The 21,456-nt window shown below is 37.9% G+C and overlaps 1 protein-coding gene across 13 annotated transcripts in view; it reads right to left on the bottom strand.

Annotated features, from left to right (window-relative positions):
- Positions 1-21,456, bottom strand: part of LOC108003281 (prolyl 4-hydroxylase subunit alpha-1) — a 301,958-nt gene that overhangs the window by 156,735 nt on the left and 123,767 nt on the right. For 5 of the 13 annotated variants that reach the window (XM_062075347.1, XM_062075355.1, XM_062075346.1 and 2 more), the window contains one exon: positions 6,969-7,043. The exons of 4 other annotated variants lie outside the window; for them this stretch is intronic. In XM_062075347.1, coding sequence (XP_061931331.1) covers positions 6,969-7,043 — 75 coding nt within the window. Of the gene's footprint in view, positions 1-6,968; positions 9,187-21,456 lie in introns of those variants that run through there. 4 more of the 13 variants (XM_062075358.1, XM_062075357.1, XM_062075348.1 and 1 more) reach the window with 3 other exon arrangements.

Genomic DNA, 21,456 nt, shown 5'->3' with positions numbered 1-21,456 from the left:
CTCCCCCGAAAGTTTCGAATTCAAGCATCAGGAATGAAGAAGAAATAACGTTAAACAATTTTTAAGAGAAACTGAATATCTCTATATAAAATTTAATTCATTCGTAATTTCGATAATTTTTCGATTACGTTATATTATCGCGCAACCTGTGCGTATTTTTGAATAATTTTTATACACTGTTTGGAAAGCACTTCGATCCTCGAAATTATCCAATAACGGTAATTTTTTAAACGAGAAATATCGCCAGACGTAGCCTGTGCAGCGAGGCAGCCGGGACGAGATAGCGTTAGATGTTGAATTTAAGCGTTTTCGAGTAGGAAAGCCGGGGTATCAAGTTACGACATCTGGCTCTACATCGTTTTTGCAAACTCATCCCGAGGAAAGTACTATTTGCCGGCCGAGCCGCGCGGAGTGGGAAGGAAACGGTGGCCTCTTAAAATTCGACGTAAATTAATCGCGCGCCTGACGAGATCATTCGACTCTTTCGAGAATAATCGATTTTCTAAACAAACGAGATTCCCGTTCTTCGAACTAATTTTTCGTCGCTTCTTGGATCCTTGGACGGTGAATGCTCGCGAAAAAACGAATTTTTTTTTTTAAGTTAATCAATTGCCTCTGAAAGGGAAACAACAACAACGTATTTAAATATACGATATTTTTGCCCGAAATGAATCGAAAAAGCAGAAACAATGGGATAGCAAAAGTAATACGAAACGATATATGGAGCCACCAAACGTTAATTATACGAAGCGATCGATGAACAGAACGAGAGCAAACAAGCAAACAAAAATGTTATGGGATAAAATAAAACGGAATCGAAAGGAATAATCGATTCCAATCGATTCAATAACGAAAATAACAATAACAGTGAGCGCGATGAGTGTCACTTTTACGACACGGCCAATCATTCTCGCGTCCCTCTTCTCCGCACGAAAAAAGAAGAGAGAAAGAAAGAGAGAGAAAAGCTCAGAGGAAAAGGATCGACCATTTGAATTCCAAGAGAGGGAACAGGGATGTTCGTTTTTTAACGAAAGCCTCCCTTTATTTCGCTCTCGAAATTCACGGACACCTCGGGCGGACAGGAATCAAGGACGACACTCGGCCGATAACGTGGCCTCGACGATCGCCTGTTGGACGAGAAAGACTTGGCAACCGAGCGGATCCGTGGGACGAGGGGGTGGGAAAAAAAGAAAGGAGGAGAGGGGAAACTGGGCTGATTGTGGAGGGAACGGAATAGAAGAATACGTGAATATTGCGAGATACCCTCTGTATGCAAAAGCGTGATAAATGGCACGGATTATTAAGGGAACGATTAATCGAGTGGGGAAGTATGCCTCTGTACGCTCGTCGACGTTTTCAAATTTTTCCCCCCCTCGACACGAAAAATAACACGTGAAAACTGACCGTTAGTGCCACTCCTCCGACATTAATACCTACCATAGAAGGAGGAGAGGAGGGGGACTGAAGTGTCTGTAAGTGGACCGCGAACAGAAACAAGCGAGAAAGCAAGAAGAGGAACTGGAATTGAAAATTAAGAAGAGCTCGCGTCGAACCAATCGAAAGGAACGGAAGGGTGGGACAAAGGGCGACGTTGAAATAATGGAGGTTAAGCGAGGCAAAGGGGTGCGCGCGAGTATAAGGCGGGAGAAATAAAATGGCGGTGGTAAGCAAGGAGGGTGGGAAGCAAAGTGGCTCGTTTCCGCCCGTATCGTCGTCGGTGTGGAAGGTGGTTCTTTCAGCATAAAAGAAAACTCGTCTGAATCGCGTCTGCCCCCCTCCGCTCCGCTGGTAATTTCGATGGTGGCGATCTCTCGAGAGAGGGCGCTCGACAACCGGTCGCGCGATGGCGCTGCGGTGCCCTCCTCGTCTTGAAAATTCGTTCCAATTCGCCTCTTCTTCCCCCCCACTCTCAACGACGCCAACGTCGCGAAAGTGAAAACGGAGGGAGGGGAACGGGAGGGTTCGATCGCGTATTATTAGAGCGGAAGGTGGGAGGGAAGGCGGCGGTGGGCGGCTCGTTACGAGCGGGCAATTCGACGGGCAAATGAATTTTCACGACATTGTTAATTAATTCGGCGTTGGGCCGCGCGCGCGTTAGGCGCCCCACCACGATAATTCGACGACCGTTTAATCGGCGATGGCCTCGCAAATTGACCGTTCCGCTTTTATTATCTTGTAACTCTTCGCGATGGAGGGGGGAAGGATCACGAGCTTTGCTCTCTTCGTAGTAAAGCAAGTTCCTCGCGAAAGAAATTTTCATATCTCGCTTTCCATATCTTTTCTCTCTCTCTCTAAATTCCTGTGAATTTTTCCAAAATTCTTTCGGCCGGTAAAAAATATTTCCTTCGAAATATTCTTCTCTTGAAGACGAGAGAATTAAATCGCGTCAATGAACACTGCTCTGATATGTATCATTCGCCTCAATTGTTCCCAAGAATCGTAACAATTTCGTATCCCAGTTACATAAATGGCGACAATTCCCTTCGCGGCGCCCCTCGGCTCGTTTCATCGGCCCAATAAAACGCCAGACCACCGTCGCCGGCGAAATTTCTCTCGATATTTAAAAATCATTTTTAATCAACCCGAATCTTCCAACATTTCCTGATCTCTTCAACCCTCCCCTCTTGATTCGCGGCAAAGCTAATAAAAAGCGGGAGAGAATTTTTATTCGAGGCTTCGTAAAAAAGGAAGAAAGAAAGAAAAATGTCAGAAGGAGGAAAAAGTTCCCGTAATAACCGGCGAAAGAAATAACAATCCGGATTAACTCGAGCTTAAACGCGTTATCAGGACTGATGCTACTGATGTAAAAGTTTGCTCTCGTCGCGTTCACGGTTACGAGAAGCGCGGCATTCTTGCACTGGGGGGAAAGAGGGGGGGATGGAAGCGAGGCTCGTAACGTGGACGGCCACGTTTTCGAAAAATGGCGGATGGATAAAGCAGTTCGAGGATTAATCGAAACGTTTGGATAAATTGGATGGGAATTAATAATTGTTTCATGGGTTGTTTCGTGAATTGAGGATCTTCGAGAGAAAAGTGTATGTCTGTACGTAACTATTCGTCAAAGAGTGATGTCAGAAAAAGAATGTATATACTAAACTTGCACCGAAGAGGGAGATGTATTGGAGGAGAATTCAAGATCTCTATTTTCTTTTTTAAAATTTATTTCACTACTTGGCTTGACCGTCCATCACCTTCGATCGATTTGGAAGAATAAAGATGACCTTGAAATATTCTCTACGTCTTCAGCCACGCAAAAAATGTTTGTATCGCGATACGCCTCTATACACTGCAAGTGTGCAACATTTTTTCATATTGCTACAAATAACAATGTGTATATTTTGTGTATATATATTGTAATAACTCGACAGGGTTTGAACATATGTATGTTCTCGTTATGTACACCATTTTTTCTTCTTTTTTTTCTTCTGTGAGAGATAGAAAGATTTTGTTACAATTCCATAGCTATTATACGATACGAAGGGATCGTGATGCATATATAAGAAATAATCTAAGGCGAGTAAATTTATCGTAGACGTACTCTCCGAGGGGCAATAGTGGTGGAAAAGACAAAGTTATAGGAAAGATAAAAGCAAGAATGATAGATATATGTACAGCTCGATCCTATCTCTGAATTCGTACCACCCTATTCCTTAAAACCCTGAGGGAAATTCCTTGGGAAAAAAAGAAAAAGGAAAAGAAAAATAAAAAGAAATAAAAGGGGGAGGAGGACGATCTAATTCGAATTTCAGACACGGTACCGAACCAAAAATCCCACTGATTCACTGGAAAATCTCCCGAGAAGAAATACGACGGATAAAGATCTAACCTCTTATAAACTCACAACTTAAACATTCCCACGGAAGACAATCTTTTTATTCTCTAAAATCACGGAAGGGGAGGAATGGAAAATAGAAAAAAGAGAAAAAAAGAATTTTATCTCTATATTATTTCACTTTCGTTCATATTTTTATAACACGTATTCTTTTTAGTATTAACAGAATGAATTGGAGAAGAAACATTTCCATAAAAAGATAACTGCGAAAAAATAACTATATCCCACCCTACACGAGCTTACTCGACATTTTTATAACGCAGTTTAATTACTAACCGAATCGCCAAAGTGGCGCGATAAAGTTAGAAAAAAGGGAAGAAAGAAAGAAAAAAAATGGACGGAAGAGCGCGTGCAAAGATTCGAACGATCCGTATTCCGAACGAAATTTACGACTCATAAATTCGGCGAGGCAACGATCGCCCCCGTAAAAGCCGATGCACAGGCTTGATACAACGAACGAGCCGATAGCAAGACTCGCGTCAACCGACGTTTCTCCGAATGCACGTGTGACGTAACCGTTGTGTATCGCGCGAGATGGCCTGGAAACGAACTGTCCAATGGCCACCGTGCCCCCTTTGCCCCATCGTGCGATTTATCGCGGCCAGCATTCTGACCCGCTCGCCACGTTCCTCGCCGCCGCTTCTTTCCGAGATTCGAAAGAGTGTTTATCGTCCGCTCGAAGAAAGCGGAGCAAAGATTTTCCAACAATTGTTTGGACGAGACGAGAAGAAATCGCGAATCGAAAGGGAAATTTTGAAATCAATTTTGGAGAAACGGAGAAATCCGATATTTTCTCCCTTTGAGGCGTAATTTAGTTGCGTTTTATTCAGAGTTTTTAAATTATTTTACTTTTACGCTTGGGTCCACGGAACTTTGATTTCAACGCGACTTGTACACGGGTAAACTCGCTAAACACGTTACTTCAGAACGGAAGTTTTCTCGGAGTTTCAGTTTCTAGCGAGCAACCCTTATCCACAGATCCCTGATGTACTACACGTGTTATTTATACAAAATATTTCGCTTGAACAAATATCTATTTTTTTTTCCAACGATATTCGATTAGATAATTAATTAAAAAACGTGAACGAATATTCGCTATTATCATATTGTAAAGATTCCGCTTTTTTAACTTTTCACGGGAACAATCGTAATGAAAACATCGTGGGGAACGAAAAAAGGACGAAACAAGGTGTCCCGTGGCTAGAAATTGTTTTGAGAGGAAACGAACGCAAGATGTTATCGTTTGTGGAAAAGTGAAAAAAAGTGAAAAAAAGAAAAAGAAGCGATGGAAGTAAGAGAGTCAAAGGTAGAGTAGATTTTTTTAAAAGAAAGAGAAAGAGGGAAAGAAGGAAAGACGCGGAGAAAAACTGGTTCTTTAATCGTTTGCGGGTGTCAACGACACCGGAGACGAGAAACGTTTCAACGAGCTTAATAGGATGAAGCTTGGTCAAAAACTTTTCGTGATATAAGAATCTAATTATTGGCCAACCTTGGAGGATATAAATTTTGCGCGCCAACTATTTCACAAGTTTAGAAAGCCGTTGGAAAGCTTTAAAAATTGGAGGATCGAGAAGGGTGAAAAGTTTGGGGATTCTTCGACGAACGAGAGAAGAATCAAAGAAGAAGAAATGGAGGAAGTGATCGGTAAACGAAGTGAGAAATCGAGGGATTAGGAAATACGTATATCGAATAATCGTTGAGATTAAGTAATTGAAAGGATCATGAGATAAATGATGAATCGAAAATAAAAACTGAAAAACAAAGAAATAGAAATAAATGAAAAATTAAATAATAATAATAGACGTAAAATCGAAATTGATCGAAGATACATAATTGAATACCGTTCTACTTGAACAATCGAAATAGCCAAGTTAGCTATAATAATGATATAAATGAAATATAATACTAAAAGTTAGTTTCCAAGTTCCAATCTAATTTCCTTCGTGTAATTAGAAACTTTGATAATACGTAGCGAAGACTATTTAATTTACGATCAAAAGAAAAAAACAAAGAGAAATAAAAAATTGATAAATCATAATAATATCGAAAGATCAAATTTTTCTTCGTTACGATGTCAATAAAAATACACAACTTTAAACGTATAACCTTTCATCCCATTTAAAACGATGCGAGATTTCCTGATTTTCCTTTATTTACCAAATACTACAATTTCCATGGTTTTCTACAATAGTACGCTCCGAAAAATTTCGACTAAAAACGTATTTACACGAAAGACCGCTCGAGAAGTTGGCGGGGGCTCCAAAAATACATCATTCGGCTCAGCATAACATTGCACTCTGGTAGAGCTCCATATTTTAAGACGCGTCACAGAAACTGCATAAAAACAGGACACAAGTATACATAGAGAGAGGCAGAGTGCAACTCAGCGTGTTTCGGCCCCTGTTGAACGTTATATCACCGGTTGTGGGGGGAAGCCGCGGCGACGAACGTTGAAATACATGGGACATATCTCGTATGACGCGACCAGTGACACAACGCAATTGCAATGCCGGCTGTCACTCTCGCGTTTATTAAGTCATACTTCGTACAACTCTCGTTCAACTGGATTTCTTTGAACCTAACATGCACGTGTCAACGAGCACTGGCAAACGATTTGCAACGCGGATTTAATAAAATATACGTGCGAAATGTTTACAATGCGATTTTCCACCATTATATTTTTCTATACTAAAAGCTTCGCAAAACGTGTATGACCAGCTAACACGTATACGCGTGTGACACACAATGTCAATCGCAGCTTTACATATACGCACATGTATATTCGTCTGGATTCCTCTTTTAACTGGCAAAGAAACTCGTGACTTCGTGCCCTCATTCGTGACTAGTTCAACCGAGTCAACCGAGTCAAAAATCAAAACTAAATAATCTATCCTTCTCGCAAATTTATATGTAAATATTTTGCCACAAAATTTGATCATTTTATCTCGAATATTTTTGACATTGTACAAAAGATACGAATGACGAGGACGATGTCACGAATTAATGGCCAAAAATTTTTAATTTGATTATCTGACATGGGAAAAAATCAACGAGATATCGCGTTTCGAGTCGAAAATAGACATACGATGTGTTTAACGACATCACCATAACATATAAACATAACATGCTGACTCACCGGTAGTCTGGTTATCCAATGATCTTCCTGTCTGTCACGTTGTACACCCCAAAAATTCCAGCCACTGTTTGTTGCCTGTCGAAAAATTCAATGGAATGTTCACACAACGACGATGAAAAATAACATCAAATAGCACTGAACGAAACACACCAGAAACTTTGATTGATAACGTGATAACCACGCGGTTCGTAGCATGCGTCTCAGTAATCGAACGCAAACTACAAAAACTCTTAAACGACCTGCACGGCTCGAGATCCGACAGCCGACTGACTTCACGCGGATGCTGCGGCAAGCGTGTTGCCACGCGTCCCCTGCCACACGTCGCGCACATCCCCACCATTTCTCACTCCCTGTCTCGCTCACTCACGCTAGGACTTCCTTAACGCTCTCTCCTTTTAGAATTCTCGTTTCTGCACGTGCGAGCAGCAGTTGACTTCGAATCAGTTAAATTTTATCAAACATGAGAATTCGATCTTGACTGAATTTCGAACGATTATCAGTAATCTTTGAGAACCATGTGTAATATAAATAATTTGTTATTTTAAAGAAAAATATTTAGAGAATAAATATTTTACAAGATCGAGATTAAATCGAACACTTTCTTAACCTATATCGGGTTGTATTTCTTCTTGATCACATATTGAAACATCATATATTCGTTTCACATATGAAATTCAAATAAAAGAGAAATAATATAAAAAATTCACAAATTCACTGTTCTTGTCTTCCGTCACTCATGAATGAAGATAGGTACGTATACGAATCCAAGCATCGATCTTCGAGACTATTCTACCGCTAACTCCCACCTCGAAAAATCGAATCAAACGATCGATTTAAAATTCTGGAACACGAATTCATATCGATACTAGTTCGTGTTCGATCGAGCTTTCACTTGATTCCATCAGTTCATTTTATCTCTTTGAATTTTATCGTATCGCATCGCGTCTTCTTTTTCTTTCTCTTTTTCTCTCTTTCTTTCTCTTACGTTTATACAGTTCTCTATCCTTTCTCCGTTAGTGGTCGCTCCATTTTTCTTACTCCGGCATTTTTTTCCTCACGGACACTCTTCGTGTTGTCTTCTTTCTCCATTCGGCTCATTTCACCCACGTTTCCCGCGACGCCTCATTTTCTTCGTAATCGTTTCACTTTTTTCGTCCTCTCTCTCTCTCCCTCTCTCCTCTCTCTCTCTCCCTCTCTCTCTCCTTCCAACTGCCTCTATAATAGCTTCCTACGCGGTTTGCTTTTCCATGCGCCATCATCTCTGCTACCGATTCGTTTCATTTTGCCAACGCGCGTCTTTCCTTTTTGACTTTCTGGCTCTCTCCCACGCTCACTGGTGGCGTTAGTGTACCATTCTTGACTGTCTTACCGGGAAATACGGTGGCATGCATTTACACTATGCGCTAGGGACATTACGTCCGTGTCGTTCCATTAGCATAAAACTCTCCATGCTCCTTCAAATATCAAAAATTCCGCTTGTAGACGCTCACGAGGAAAACACGGCATAATACAATCGCGGTGTGACAGTCATTGTCTAGCTTGTTTCGTTTTTATCTTTTACAGAATGGCACGTAGAATACACATCGAAAATTAGAATTATCAAATTATCGCGTAACACGATACTTGCATTTTTTTTATCCTCTGGAATCTTATAAGATACACGCTCATATGAGAAAAAATTTGCACGAAGTTTTTTTTATTTTTCTTTGTTTTTACCAATAACGTAAGTACCAGAGTAAACGCGTTTAAACTTAACGCTTAAAATTCGATCAGTAATTGGAGCGTAAAGCTACTATTTAAACCTGGACAAGAGACAAAAATTTATTTAATCCGAAAGAATTCGCAGCGAATGAACATTCACGTGCAATTATCGGTCGCGTGGCATTGCACGGTATGGAAAAAAACTACGTTGCTTACGGGATTACGCGATGTTCCTGCGTTTATCCGCCTCGATAAAATCGTAAATACACGTTCAGGGCCACGCGAGAGAAAACGGCGCGGGATTTAACAAAATCCTAAGCGGAGGGAGGTGTACATTCCGAAAGATTAGCAACAAAGAGACCCCTTTGTCACGAACTTCCCGTTAAACGACCATTTTCCACTCCTCCCTCGCTGCTTCTTTTCCGTCTCTCTTTTTCCACTCGTTCAATCGAGAATTGCTCGTTCTGGACGAGGTTCTTTCATTCCTGCTAAACGTCGTAATTCAGGCGCATTTCGTGGTAGAGTGTGATAAAGAAAGCATTGTTTCTTCTTCCTTTTCTTTTTTTTTTTTTTAAATTAACAGAACTTAAAATTTTGACCGATTTTAACGTCGTAACTCTCCTCAATCAAGATGTTCTTACTCTTTTCATTTTTTTCTTTTATTTATTTTCTTATTTACTTTTATTAATTATTTTACTTATTTTCTTTTATTTATATACAATTTCAAAAAGAGATTAATTTGCTTACGATGAAGAAACGAGATCAATTAGACTTTCTTTTCATTACGAATTTATATACATTGCCTCCAGCAAACTGTCGTTAGAAACGAACTTTTTATAAATAAACCATCATAAGAATACAAGAATATCATTTTGCACGATCGATACGATATCGTTATCTACGGGAGTCGTATCGCTTCGAAACTAATGAGACACCCTGTAGAACGCGTTTGTATGTATGCAGCGGCTCGCCGAAACTTTTCGGTTTCGTCTGCATTTCCCCCACTCCGCCACCTCTCCCCCCCCTCCAGGCAGGTGGTAAGGACGGCGCCACGGCTGGAAAGACTTTCGCGAACTCGTAAGAAATTAAAGTTTGTTCGCGGAACTCCGCCGCAAGTCGTTCTCCATCGTTGTCGTCCCATGTCGCGGACCACCTCCTTCGCCGGTGCGCGTCGCCTCGTCTTCGTGGCTGCGACGGAAGTCCGATCCCCTCCCCTCGAAACCGAGAGGAATATCGCGACGAAATAAATCGACCGATCCGCGCGCTGCCTCTCTCTATTTATCTATCTATCTATCTATCTTTCTCTCTCTCAACCTGCCATTTGGTACAAGGAAAAATTCGAGTCTGCCTTTCGATGTGACCGATGGTGAGAAATTGCGAGTAAAGGTGAAACGTGAGTCGAGAAATATTTATGCAACTCTTTTTAGGGAGAGATGTAGGGGGAAAGAAATTTGGAGAAAAATTTTGTGGTTTTTTTTTGGATGTTAATTCGACTTGGATTGTTCGAGTAATTGGAACGTTAATGTTGAGCTATGTATGAATTCCGTGATCGAGTGTCTGGCACGAATGGCGTCCAACCGACAGTGGTCAGTGGCCGTTTACTATAATCGTTCTTGGCGACTATCCGACTACTGTGGACGTCTCTTGGATGGCCTCCTTCCGGTTCCTATTACTTCGATGGACAGATGCGCCCACCTCGATGGTGGAAAACAATCCATCACTCGACGTGCTATCCCTTGGGAACCGTTTTCTTGCGGTGATATTCTCAATTGTGGCGAGATTGAAAAAAATTTGGCAAATATTTGGCAAAAATATCCCGATTAATCTTTTAATCGGTGTTTTCAAATATTTGAACACTCTTGAGAAGATTTTACTATAATAAAAACATCCATTCAAATGACTATCACTCGATAAATAAATCACTCGTGAAATCAGGAATTAAACAAATTTTTGTTTTGGGATCGATTAATTTCGTCTCAAATCAAAATTCATTTAACTATTAGTTTCTTTTCTTAAATTGTTTCGAAGAAAACCTTTTAATCGAACAAGTAAATATTCAACATTCAATACTACCTCAAATAATTATAAAAAATTTTAACAAACCTTCCACAAGAAATAATTCAGCATAAGATTCATAAGAGAAAGGAGGAGGAGGAGAAAAAAAGACTTGCACGCATGCAAATACGATTACAAGATTTGGTATTGAAGAAGTAGTGTTGCTTCTCACGAACTCTCTCGGCAAATGGGGGAAACAGTCGTATGCATGAGAACGAGGCGTGCATCAAAGAGTACATAAGTGAGGTTAGGTTACGTTACGAATCTTGCTCGTGCCCATGGAAACTATAAAAAGTGAAAGATTATGGCCGTGTCTGGCCATGCCACGATAATTGCGATTGTAGTGGTGAGGAAAGGGGAATCGGGGAAACATGGAAAATGATAAAGATCCGGTCAACATGGAGGCCGAGATTAAAAATGTGAAATTACGATTCTGGAAGGCGTGATACGTTGTAGTTTACGTCCGTTGAGAATACAAATAGTTGGTACAGAGTATACGATGAGAGGAATGTCGATTCGATTCGATACGGTTTCGAGCACGCGAATTCGTATAATCGTCGTCGTATAGAAAAATTAAACAAAGCCACGAAATTTGGTTGATTAATTTTTTCGATAGATCGAATTTTAACGGCCTCGTTTTCGATTTCGTTTTCGATAACGAATTATAAAAGGATAGAGAAATTGAGCTTTTTTTTTTGAGCTGCTATATTATCGGTTTTCCATTTGATTCTAATTGTTATTACCGTTCTTTTTTTTTTATTCTCATTCCAAACAATGTGTGTGTGTGTATGTGTATATGTGTTGGTGCAAGTAAACATATTGAAATCTCAGTGAAGGGGTTGAGAAGATTAAAATAGGCCACTTTATCTCGTGTATATACATATATACATCTTTAATAACGTGGACGAAACGGTATTTGAACCGTAAAGGATTAAGAGATCAATCGAGCTATTTATATCATCCAACAGTTTATCCCCATTCGCCAGAATTTCGAGCGTTATCGAAATATTCGAGCCAAAAACATCCCTCCTCAACATCCCTTTTTTAAATACAGATTTCGATTCGTCCAATTCATCCAATTATTGGTTAAACTCACGCGTTTTTTCGCACTCCCAATGGGATCTCTCTTCGAATGCAGCGTCACGTCATCCAACAGTAGACAACGTTAATACTCGGACGCATTTCTTCTCGAGAGAAGCTCTAGAGGAGAGGGGGAAGAGAGAAAGAGAGAGAGAGAGAGAGAGGGAGCGAACGACGTCGAACGAACGTCGAGGGCCAGTGGTGATTTGTCACCTGGACGGTCCAACCTTTTCTTTCCAACCTACTCGGTTTACGCATTAATCCTGCCAGATGAAAAAAACTTCGTGCAAATAATAATGTTTCAACGCGGTCGTACGCGCTTTATTTCCTTCCTTTTACACAGAACGCGCCCATTTCTCCTCCTTTGCCCCCTTTTTCATTCTCTCTCTTTCTCTCTCCGTGCTTTCTTCCTCCTCGTGGAAATTGTTGCATACACACACGCACACACACACATAATATACACACGGGGAAACGGCGGTGGCCGTCGCGGTGACACGCGAGCCCGTAATTAAGCGGAGCTTTAATTTATCACTTGTAATTCACGATTATTAACGGAAAGTGGAAGAAAGGGAAAGCGAGGTGGCTCGCGAAAACTGGCGGCGAGACGTGTAATTAGTGATAATTATACCGAGCACCGATGAAGAACCGCAGCTTTGGTTCAGAACGTGTCGTTCCCCCTCCACCGGTTAATGGTCTTGTCGCGTTGATAATCCTCTAATCGTTGACGCGTTATTTGCCTTTCCAATCCCTTTTGATACGTGTTTCTTGAGCGTCGAGCACGAGTCGTCACCAATTATCGCTTCTTTCCCTTTGATCCAATCAACTCGGTAACAGAAGAATTTTCTATTGATTCGAAGAAAGAAGCTCTTTGTGTCGCTTAATTAATCTAAACTTTTTGAGATTCTGAATATATATATAATATATATATATATTAGGTTATCCGGAAAGTAATTTCGTTTTTTTACACGAGTGTCGCTAGTCGAACGTTTTCCAACCAACTTCATTCTGAACCGTGCTGTTCGGAAAGTAATTTCGTTTTTTCACACGAGTGTCGCTAGTCGAACGTTTTTCAACCAACTTCATTCTGAACCGTGTTATTCGAAAAGTAATTTCGTTTTTTCACACGAGAGTCGCTAGTCGAACGTTTATCCAGCCAACTTCATTCTAAACCGTGTTCTTATTATATTTTGAGAGTTGGCATTTTGTTTATTTATAAGAAAAATTCGTTCGATTCTTATCCGGTTTGTGTTCTTCGTACGTGTGATAAAACATGCAAGATCGAAAGAAGCATTTTCAACATATTTTACTTTTTTATAACGAAAAGAATATAGGAATATAAGAATGCCTTCAAGCAAGAAAAACTACGCGAAATTTGTGAACAAGGTGCATCAACAGTGCTGCCAGTGTCAAAATTGATTTTTAAAATTTCGTTCCGACGATTTGGACCAGTCAAAGTTGAAAATGAAATAAAGAAACCGATCGGAGCAAATCGACGTAGATTGAATTTATCGAATTCAACTGTTCACGATCATACGAAACGAGACTTGATTATGAAAAAAAACGAAATATATAATTCAAGTAATTCCCTTTAACAATTTTCTCGAATTTCAAAGAGTTTAATATTTAAATATTCATAAATATGACGGCATTAAATATTTTTTTCAATTTACCCTCCTTACAAGAGAGTTAGAAAACGGTGTGCCGCATAAACGATTAAATAAATTTTCCATATCGATCGCGGATGACGAACCTACATATGCATCTCGGTGTAAGCAACGATAAAGGAAGACACGATCGACGCGCTTTTTTTATCATTCATCTATTTTAACGCACGATTATATATCCACGAGCACGATACACGATTTCGAAACGTTCAACGTAATTTCTCGGCCTCGTCCCGCGTTAAATTATCGCGATTTCCAGATGGCCGAATATCTCCTTTGAAATTAGAATACCGTTACGTGAACGCGTACCGCGCGGGGAGAGGAGGGAGAGTAAAAAGCTGTTTTCCACAAACATATAAATATTTCATTCGAATTTCATATGCGTTCGGGGTTTGCTTGCGACAACGACGAGCGCCAACTCGAATATTTTTCCACGGAACAAACGGGTCGGGGAACGCGACTTTTATTTCGTCACGTTTTCGAAAGGAACGAGCTTCCCCTCCCGTTCTCTCTTTTTTTTCTTTTTTCTTCAAGAAAAGGACATTTATTCGTGGGATGAGAGGAGGAAAGTGCGAACTTGGGGACGAAACGAAAATTCGAAAAAAGATCTCCCCCCGAAAAGTGGAGATCCGTCGATCGATGGAGCATCGTATACATTTTCCATGATAAACTATTGTTAGCGACGCGACCCAGACGGTTGATTTAACCACGTAGTTTCCAAGACTATTCTCCCAGAAACAAGAATTATTTCGTGCTACTTGGACACGTTACACGAGTTGGACAAATAATATGGAACCGAGAGATAACAGTTTGCAAATTTTGCAAACATTTATCAGCGTAGGCAAAGAAAAGGTATGTACGTGTACATATATATATATAATGTAAAATATGATTGCAGAGGGGAAACGACGTAAAATGTACACGTTATTTTTCATTCGTTGGTTACAGACGAAGGGGTTTTCGTTCAGTCATCGTTTCGTGCAATGATAACTCGCCGGCCCAATCTCTGCTCGTGTCGAAACGTTTGTTCATTTCCGTTCCCTTACAACTGAAATTCCTGGCAAAGAGAAGCGTTTCGAGGCGTTTAATTAGACCGTGGTTCGAAGGCCACGAAAGGCAGTGGCGTTTGTTTCGCGAATACTTTGCGGATCGATTCTCAGACCAATTTTCTCTCGAAACTAGATCCGAAATTTTCGAATTGAGCAACGAGTCTCCTCGATTATCGCGCGGGCAAATTGCTTGTTGTTGCAATTTGCAACTTCGACCCGATCCGTTTACTCGGTTAAAGACGAATTTGCGAATTTCGTTTCTTTCGATCTTACGATCAGTTTTATTTTAATAAAAAAAAAAAGATATGAATAAATCATCGAATAAAAGTAATTGTTCCGATTGAAAGATGAATATGAGAAAATATTAAAAAAAAAAAAAGATCGATCGTGACTCGTTTGAAAAATGATTGAGGAAAGAGATAGGAAGGAATTATTGCTCGTTAATCGTATTTGTAAATAGCGATTGTGCGATCAAAATGAAATGAATGCTGCGTATTAAAAAAATAATAAATATATAATAAAATTATATAATGCAACAGTGCTTCAATTAATGAAACTTATTCGAGCAAAAAGCAAAATCGAAATTACACGATTACGGTTCGGTAAAGAACTTTGGAATAAATTCAAATATCGATCAAAAAAAAATAATAGTAATAATAATAAAACTCATTCGTTGCGCAAATTAAACGAGAAATTTGGATAGAAGTAGCGATCGATGGTGATGCAACTTTGAGGGAATAGATTTTTTTTTTAAACGGATTGAAAATAGATTCGACGATGAATCTTGGAAACTCGAGGACAATCTCGATCACAGATGAACGTAACGCAGGCGTGATGGATTGCGATTCCAGAATGATGATGCAACGAACCTCATCTTGTCCGTAAATAAAACCACGGTTACAAAGTATACAGTCGATGCATCTCCTTGTCCTGTGACCTCGAGAGAGAACTCGAGAGTTATCATTTCAGTTATATATTTCAGATGGATATATAACATTGGATAAGATTGTAATATTGGTATTTCGAGAGAAATGAGAAAATTCTGAGACGTTCTCCGTGTAACAGTTAAAAATAAAGCAAGCAGTGTGTCGATAGTCGTATTGGAATCGATATTAAATTTTAATGTAAAATCATAAATAAAGTAATATCGCAGAACATCTCGTTAGTCTCTACGTCTTGTAATTATTCTACGCTATTAATATTTATATAATTTTAAATTTGAAATAAAATATCAAGGAGATTGAAATTTGTTGGAAAATTATTTTATCTATAAAAGAAAGAAAAAAAAAATAGAAAAAGTTGGGTTTAAAATATAAAATATCGAAGAATCTATAAATTTTTGTTTATTGAAAAAAAATATAGAAATTCTTTCTATGCGTTTCAATCTCGTCACTTCATCGGCTAATTTAACTCGTGGCTAATTCTAACTATTATTTTTATCGTAAAATATTTAAGCATTTAAAATATCTTAATATATATATAAATCGAGAAATAAAATTTTAATTTCTAAAAATATATTGATTGTTATTGCGTTTAATATAACAAAATATATCGTATAGAATTATAAATTAATAATAAAAATTGCTAAATTATTGATCCGTATACATGAAAAATCAATTTTAACGCGATCGGGAAAGAACGTTTATTTTCGGCAAACTTCGTAACGGTTGCCCTATATATAAATACAAGACAGATCGGAAGAAAGAGTCAGTCGTTAACGAACTTACGAACAGGTCGGAGCTATAACACTTTAACTAAATTTTTATACGAAATAATTTTTAATCATTCTTATAACATTTAATATTAATATATATATATATATTTTATTTTTTTTTCCAATTTTATTTATTCACTATTATATTTAATTGTTTAAAGATTTTTTTGATATATTTGTTCCTTTTTAATTATTTATATATTTATTTATCGATTTATTTATCAATTTATTTGTAACATAAACATAAATGCATTTTTCACAATCTTTGATCGAGTAACATTTCAATTTCAAATTCGCGTGATAAAAAGATTATATTCTTAATTTATTATCTAATTATTATTTATTTACTAAAAATTTATAAAATTATTATTTCAGATTCCTCGCCTCGATGAGTATTTAACACGAATTTACAAATCACCGTAATCCACGGATAATTCGCTTTCCACCATTCCTTACTCGCCATTACTCGACAGATTTGCAATTCTGAAACATCCCATATTTCCGTACTCGAATGGGAACCGTTTAATCGTTTATTAGCGGATTCCGATCGATCCGTGTCGCTGGATTATATCACAAAGAGGGCGGTAGATTGTTTCTTATCCTCCTGTCGAAATCGATTCAAAACAAGGATTTGAATAAACATCGTGCCGTAAACGCGACGACGATACGATGATATACGATATATGCGTGCGCCAAGCTCTATTCCAATATTATAAGATAATGAATTATTTAACGTATAGAGAGTAGGGGAAGAGGGAGGAGGGGACTCCGTCGTAATGTTCCGTAATGCATGCGACGATGAATATTTCAACGAATAGGGATGAACTACCCCTGTAAACGTTGTCGTGTTAATAATAATCGTCGATCCCAGTTATTCGATACCAGATAATTTCGGAATCCTAGGCATCCTTCCGCCCAGATTTTCCACCATATTTCCATAGTCTCGTTCCGATCGTCGCACATTTTCCAACAAACGTATTATAATATCTCGTCTGAACGTCCTCAAGTTTTTTCTTTTTTTTTTTTCTCCTCGAGTTGGCTGGTAGGAAGAGTAAAAAGTTCTCTCTCTCTCTCTCTCTCGCGTCAAAAGAATATTTCTTCTTCCCTTTTGAAAAGGGAAGAGAGAAATGAAATATAAGATTCTTTGTGAAGCGAAAATCTAAAAGTATGCTGGTTCGAAGTACGTTGTTAAGAAAACGTGCATGCAAGTTGACTCTGCACGCACTTTTACGCCCCGTTTTACGACAAGAGCGAGGAATTCCTGCTGACGATGTCTTCCTCCGCCTTGCGTATTATGTACAGGGTGTTCCAAACTCGAAATCGAATGCAAGAAGTTCGTGAAGTGAAAAATACATATGACGAAATATATTTGTAAATTATCAATCCCTGATTATCCAAACTTGTCCCGATCTTTGCTCGATTAACCAAAAAAAAAAACCAACAAACTTGAAATCCGTGGAACAACAATCCATCCATCGATTCTCCAACGAACGTTTCTTAATCCTTCTTTACCGTACGAGACAATCCATCACGCCTAAAGATCCGATCCATTCTCCCCTCCCCTCTCATCTCCATAAAATATTCTTCGTTGAGAAGAGAGAGCGACGAACGCGGCCATCGCGTTTCTCGTTTTTCGCGCGATTCGGGTGCATCGATCATCGACAGAAATGAGAAGAAATTTGCTTTACACTCTCCGATCCGGCTTTCATTTCCGCTGGACAACGAATGGTCGCACGGATCTCGACGTGAGCGCGATCTGGTGACGTATATACGACACGCGCGCCCCCTTCCCTTTTCGTTCTCGTCGTGTACACAAGTGTATGGTAATCAGATACGGCAACGAGGATTCAATTAGCTCGAGTCGGGACGGTACATTCGGTAAGGAAGGCGCGCTCGATTTACAGCCGAGCCGACGGACAACGGAAAGGTGGATCGTGCGAAAAATTATGCCCGCATTGGGAAACGTTCGCGTTGGGAATGGGATAAATATAGACATAGGATGTCTCGCAAATTGAATTGCCAAATGTTGAATAGTTGCTCTTCTTCCATTCCAATTCGATGAAACGAATGTGAAGTCTCTTTTTTCTTGTTATTATTTCCTTAGGAATTTGATAGGTGAAATATTAGGTCATCTATTGGAATATTGAATATGTATCTTAGATTACTGAAAAAGTTTTTACTTATTCGGTAAATGTATACCGTACAAATTCTGTGGCTTTTCATTTAAAACGTTCACGAATAGTATAAATATAATCACGGAAATTGGATAGTGCAATAGAATGGAATAAATATAGAAAGCTCTTTTTTTTTTTTTTTTTGCTAATTTCCTTAGGAATCGTAAGTGAAATATTAGAATTATACGTTGAACATATCTTTAAATATTGAAAATAATTATTTTTTCGATAAGGACAATATATCATCTATAAAAATTCTGTTATTTTTCATTTAAAATACCTTTCAGAAAAGTTTACAAATTTAATTATGGAAATTGAATAATGTAGCAGGATAGGAATTGTAGGTGAATTATTATCTCATGTGGAATCATACATTCAATATATCTTTAAATATTGAAAAAGTATAATTACTTTTTCAGAAATGTTCGAATTCTACAAATATAATTATGGAAATTGAAAAGTGTAGCAGAATGGAATAAATGTAGAGTTTTTTTTTTTTTTTTTTTTGCTAATTTGAGAATTATTAAGTGAAATATCAGATTATCTGGAATTTTATCTTTAAATATTATGAAAAAATATAATTATTTTTTCGTTTCCGATATTTTGCATTTTTTCGATAAGAATATAGTATCGCATAAAATTTTTGTAGTTTTTCATTAAAGTATCTTTCAAGATCATATCGAATTGATCGATCTCGAAAAATATTTTAATGAAAATTTATAGAAATTTTATAATATGACATTCTTATTGAAAAAAATGGGAAAAGATTGAAACAAAAGAGTTTAATTATATTTTTTCATAATTTTTAAACGTACGTTTAATATATGATTTTAATTAAATAATAAAGAGGAAAATGAATTTATAGAATAATTTAATATTTTTAAAAGTAACGAAAAAATTTTAAGAAAAAAATATTATTCGATATTCAAATATTGTTCAATATCTTAACCAATTTATCGTGCTTTCGTAAAATTTCGCCAGAATTTAATAAATGGAATTAAATAAATTAGACAAAATTCATTCATATATAATCATCGAAGAGAATTTTTATCATTTCCAGTTGAATAATAATCGACAAGTTGATCTATCAGCGAATTTTCCTTATTCAAATAATTGTAATTGTTGTCCATCCTTTTCCACAATAAATTCCAACGATACAAGGAAACGAAAATTTAAAATACTCTTGTCACAAGATAAATATTAAAATAATATATTTTAATCGGTTAAAATTAATTTGCAACAAGAGGGATAAAGGGAACGAATTCTAATTCGTGTAACAATGGCCAGAGACAGTTAGCTTTGGATGGTAACACGTGTGGAAGCGTATGGAAACAGGGAACGATGTAGGAAGGGATAGATTTAGGAAAGGAAGGGGAATGTAGGTGACGAGAAATTGGGATAATGGAAGGAAGAAAGGGTGATATTAAGGTGTGTTATGCTGTTACAAAGCAGTTACTAAGCTCTGTATATTATTATTAAGGTAATGTAAGATTAAAGGCGATATAATAGAAGAGTAAATCCTTCTTTTCCCTCATTTTTACTCTTACATCATGCTTAAAACGTCTCTGAATAATTTCCTTCTTCCTTCCTTTTATTTTCTGCCTCCTAATACGCTCTAATGTCTATGTTAAAGCATCGATGATGTATTATGATACGCACTACGTTTCTTAGTTGGAAAGTAATTTCGTTTTTTCACGCGAGTGTCGCTAGTCGAACGTTTATCCAACCAACTTCATTCTAAACCGTGCTGTCCGGAAAATAATTTCGTTTCTTCACACGAGCGTCACTAGTCGAACGTTTATCCAACCAACTTCATTCTAAACCGTGTTGTCATTATTATATTTTGTAAATTGGCATTTCGTGGCTTATTTATAAGAAAAATTTATTTGATTCTTGTGTTTTTTTGTATGTGATTTCGGCATTTTATTTTTTTATTATTAAAAAGGTGAGAATGCTGTTCAAGCGAGGAAAAATTTTCGCGAAGTCTACGGAGAAAATGTATCAACAGTGTTCGGAAGATCAGTCAAAGACGAAGACAAAATAATATAAATTTGTCGAACTCGACTTTTCACAATCATGTGAAACGATTTGTGAAATTTTAAATTCCAATCGAAGAATATCGTTCATTTTCACGAAACTATTCCTTTAATGAAACAAAAAAAACAATTCGCAAATCGGATAAACATTGAAGCAAAAGCGTGGAGAAAGAAGAACAGAGTGATCCGGCAAATTGTCCGAGTCCAACAAGTATTATTCGAAATGCGGTTATCCTACCTATTTCTCCTTCCAATGGATCGTTCTTCACCTCTTTAAGCAGATCAAGATATCCAAGAGATGGGGGAAGAGTGGAAAATCTCCTCCGGGCCAAAGAAGTGAATGCAAACTTCAATGAGAGGTTCTCCTTCCTCTTTCTCCTCCTCCTCCTCCTCCTCCTCCTCTTCTTCTTCTTCTTCTTCTTCTTCTTCTTCTTCTTCTTCTTCTTCTTCTTCTTCCGCGAGAACGAATTTTTTTATGTTTCGAGGAAACAACGGGACGATTCCATCGTTGGCCGCCAATTATTTGATCTTAATGAGCGGCGAGATTTCATTTAACGCTAGAGAAAAGTTTGAAATTTAATCAACCGCGACCACAGCTCGAATTCCGCAAACAAAATCCTCCCCATAGCTGCTGGCTATTACCTTTTCATCGTAACAACTTTACGCGGAAAATGTGTTTTTATGCATTTCAAATATACATATATATACCGTTACGGAACGTCGTGGAAAATTGTAATCGTGGAGGAAAAAAAACTTTCAATTTTTAAAAAAATTTCTTTTTCACCTTACAATTTTTTACCGATTCAAGGGTGGAAAGTTTTTCTTTTTTCTTTTTTAAATTTAAAAGATACGATATTCGATGTACTATAAGTTGTTATAGCTTTACGATACCGTCGATTATTAATATCTGATACAAAGAGGTGAACCGATCTCTCTGATGGAAAAATCAATCAACGAATTCCAATCAAAGCCACGTGACCCGGATAATCGATGTATCGTTAAAGCGATACACGCT

This window comes from Apis cerana, linkage group LG5 (genome assembly GCF_029169275.1).
Source record: "Apis cerana isolate GH-2021 linkage group LG5, AcerK_1.0, whole genome shotgun sequence".
Classification (NCBI taxonomy): domain Eukaryota; kingdom Metazoa; phylum Arthropoda; class Insecta; order Hymenoptera; family Apidae; genus Apis; species Apis cerana.
This window is presented reverse-complemented; position numbering and strand designations above follow the sequence as displayed.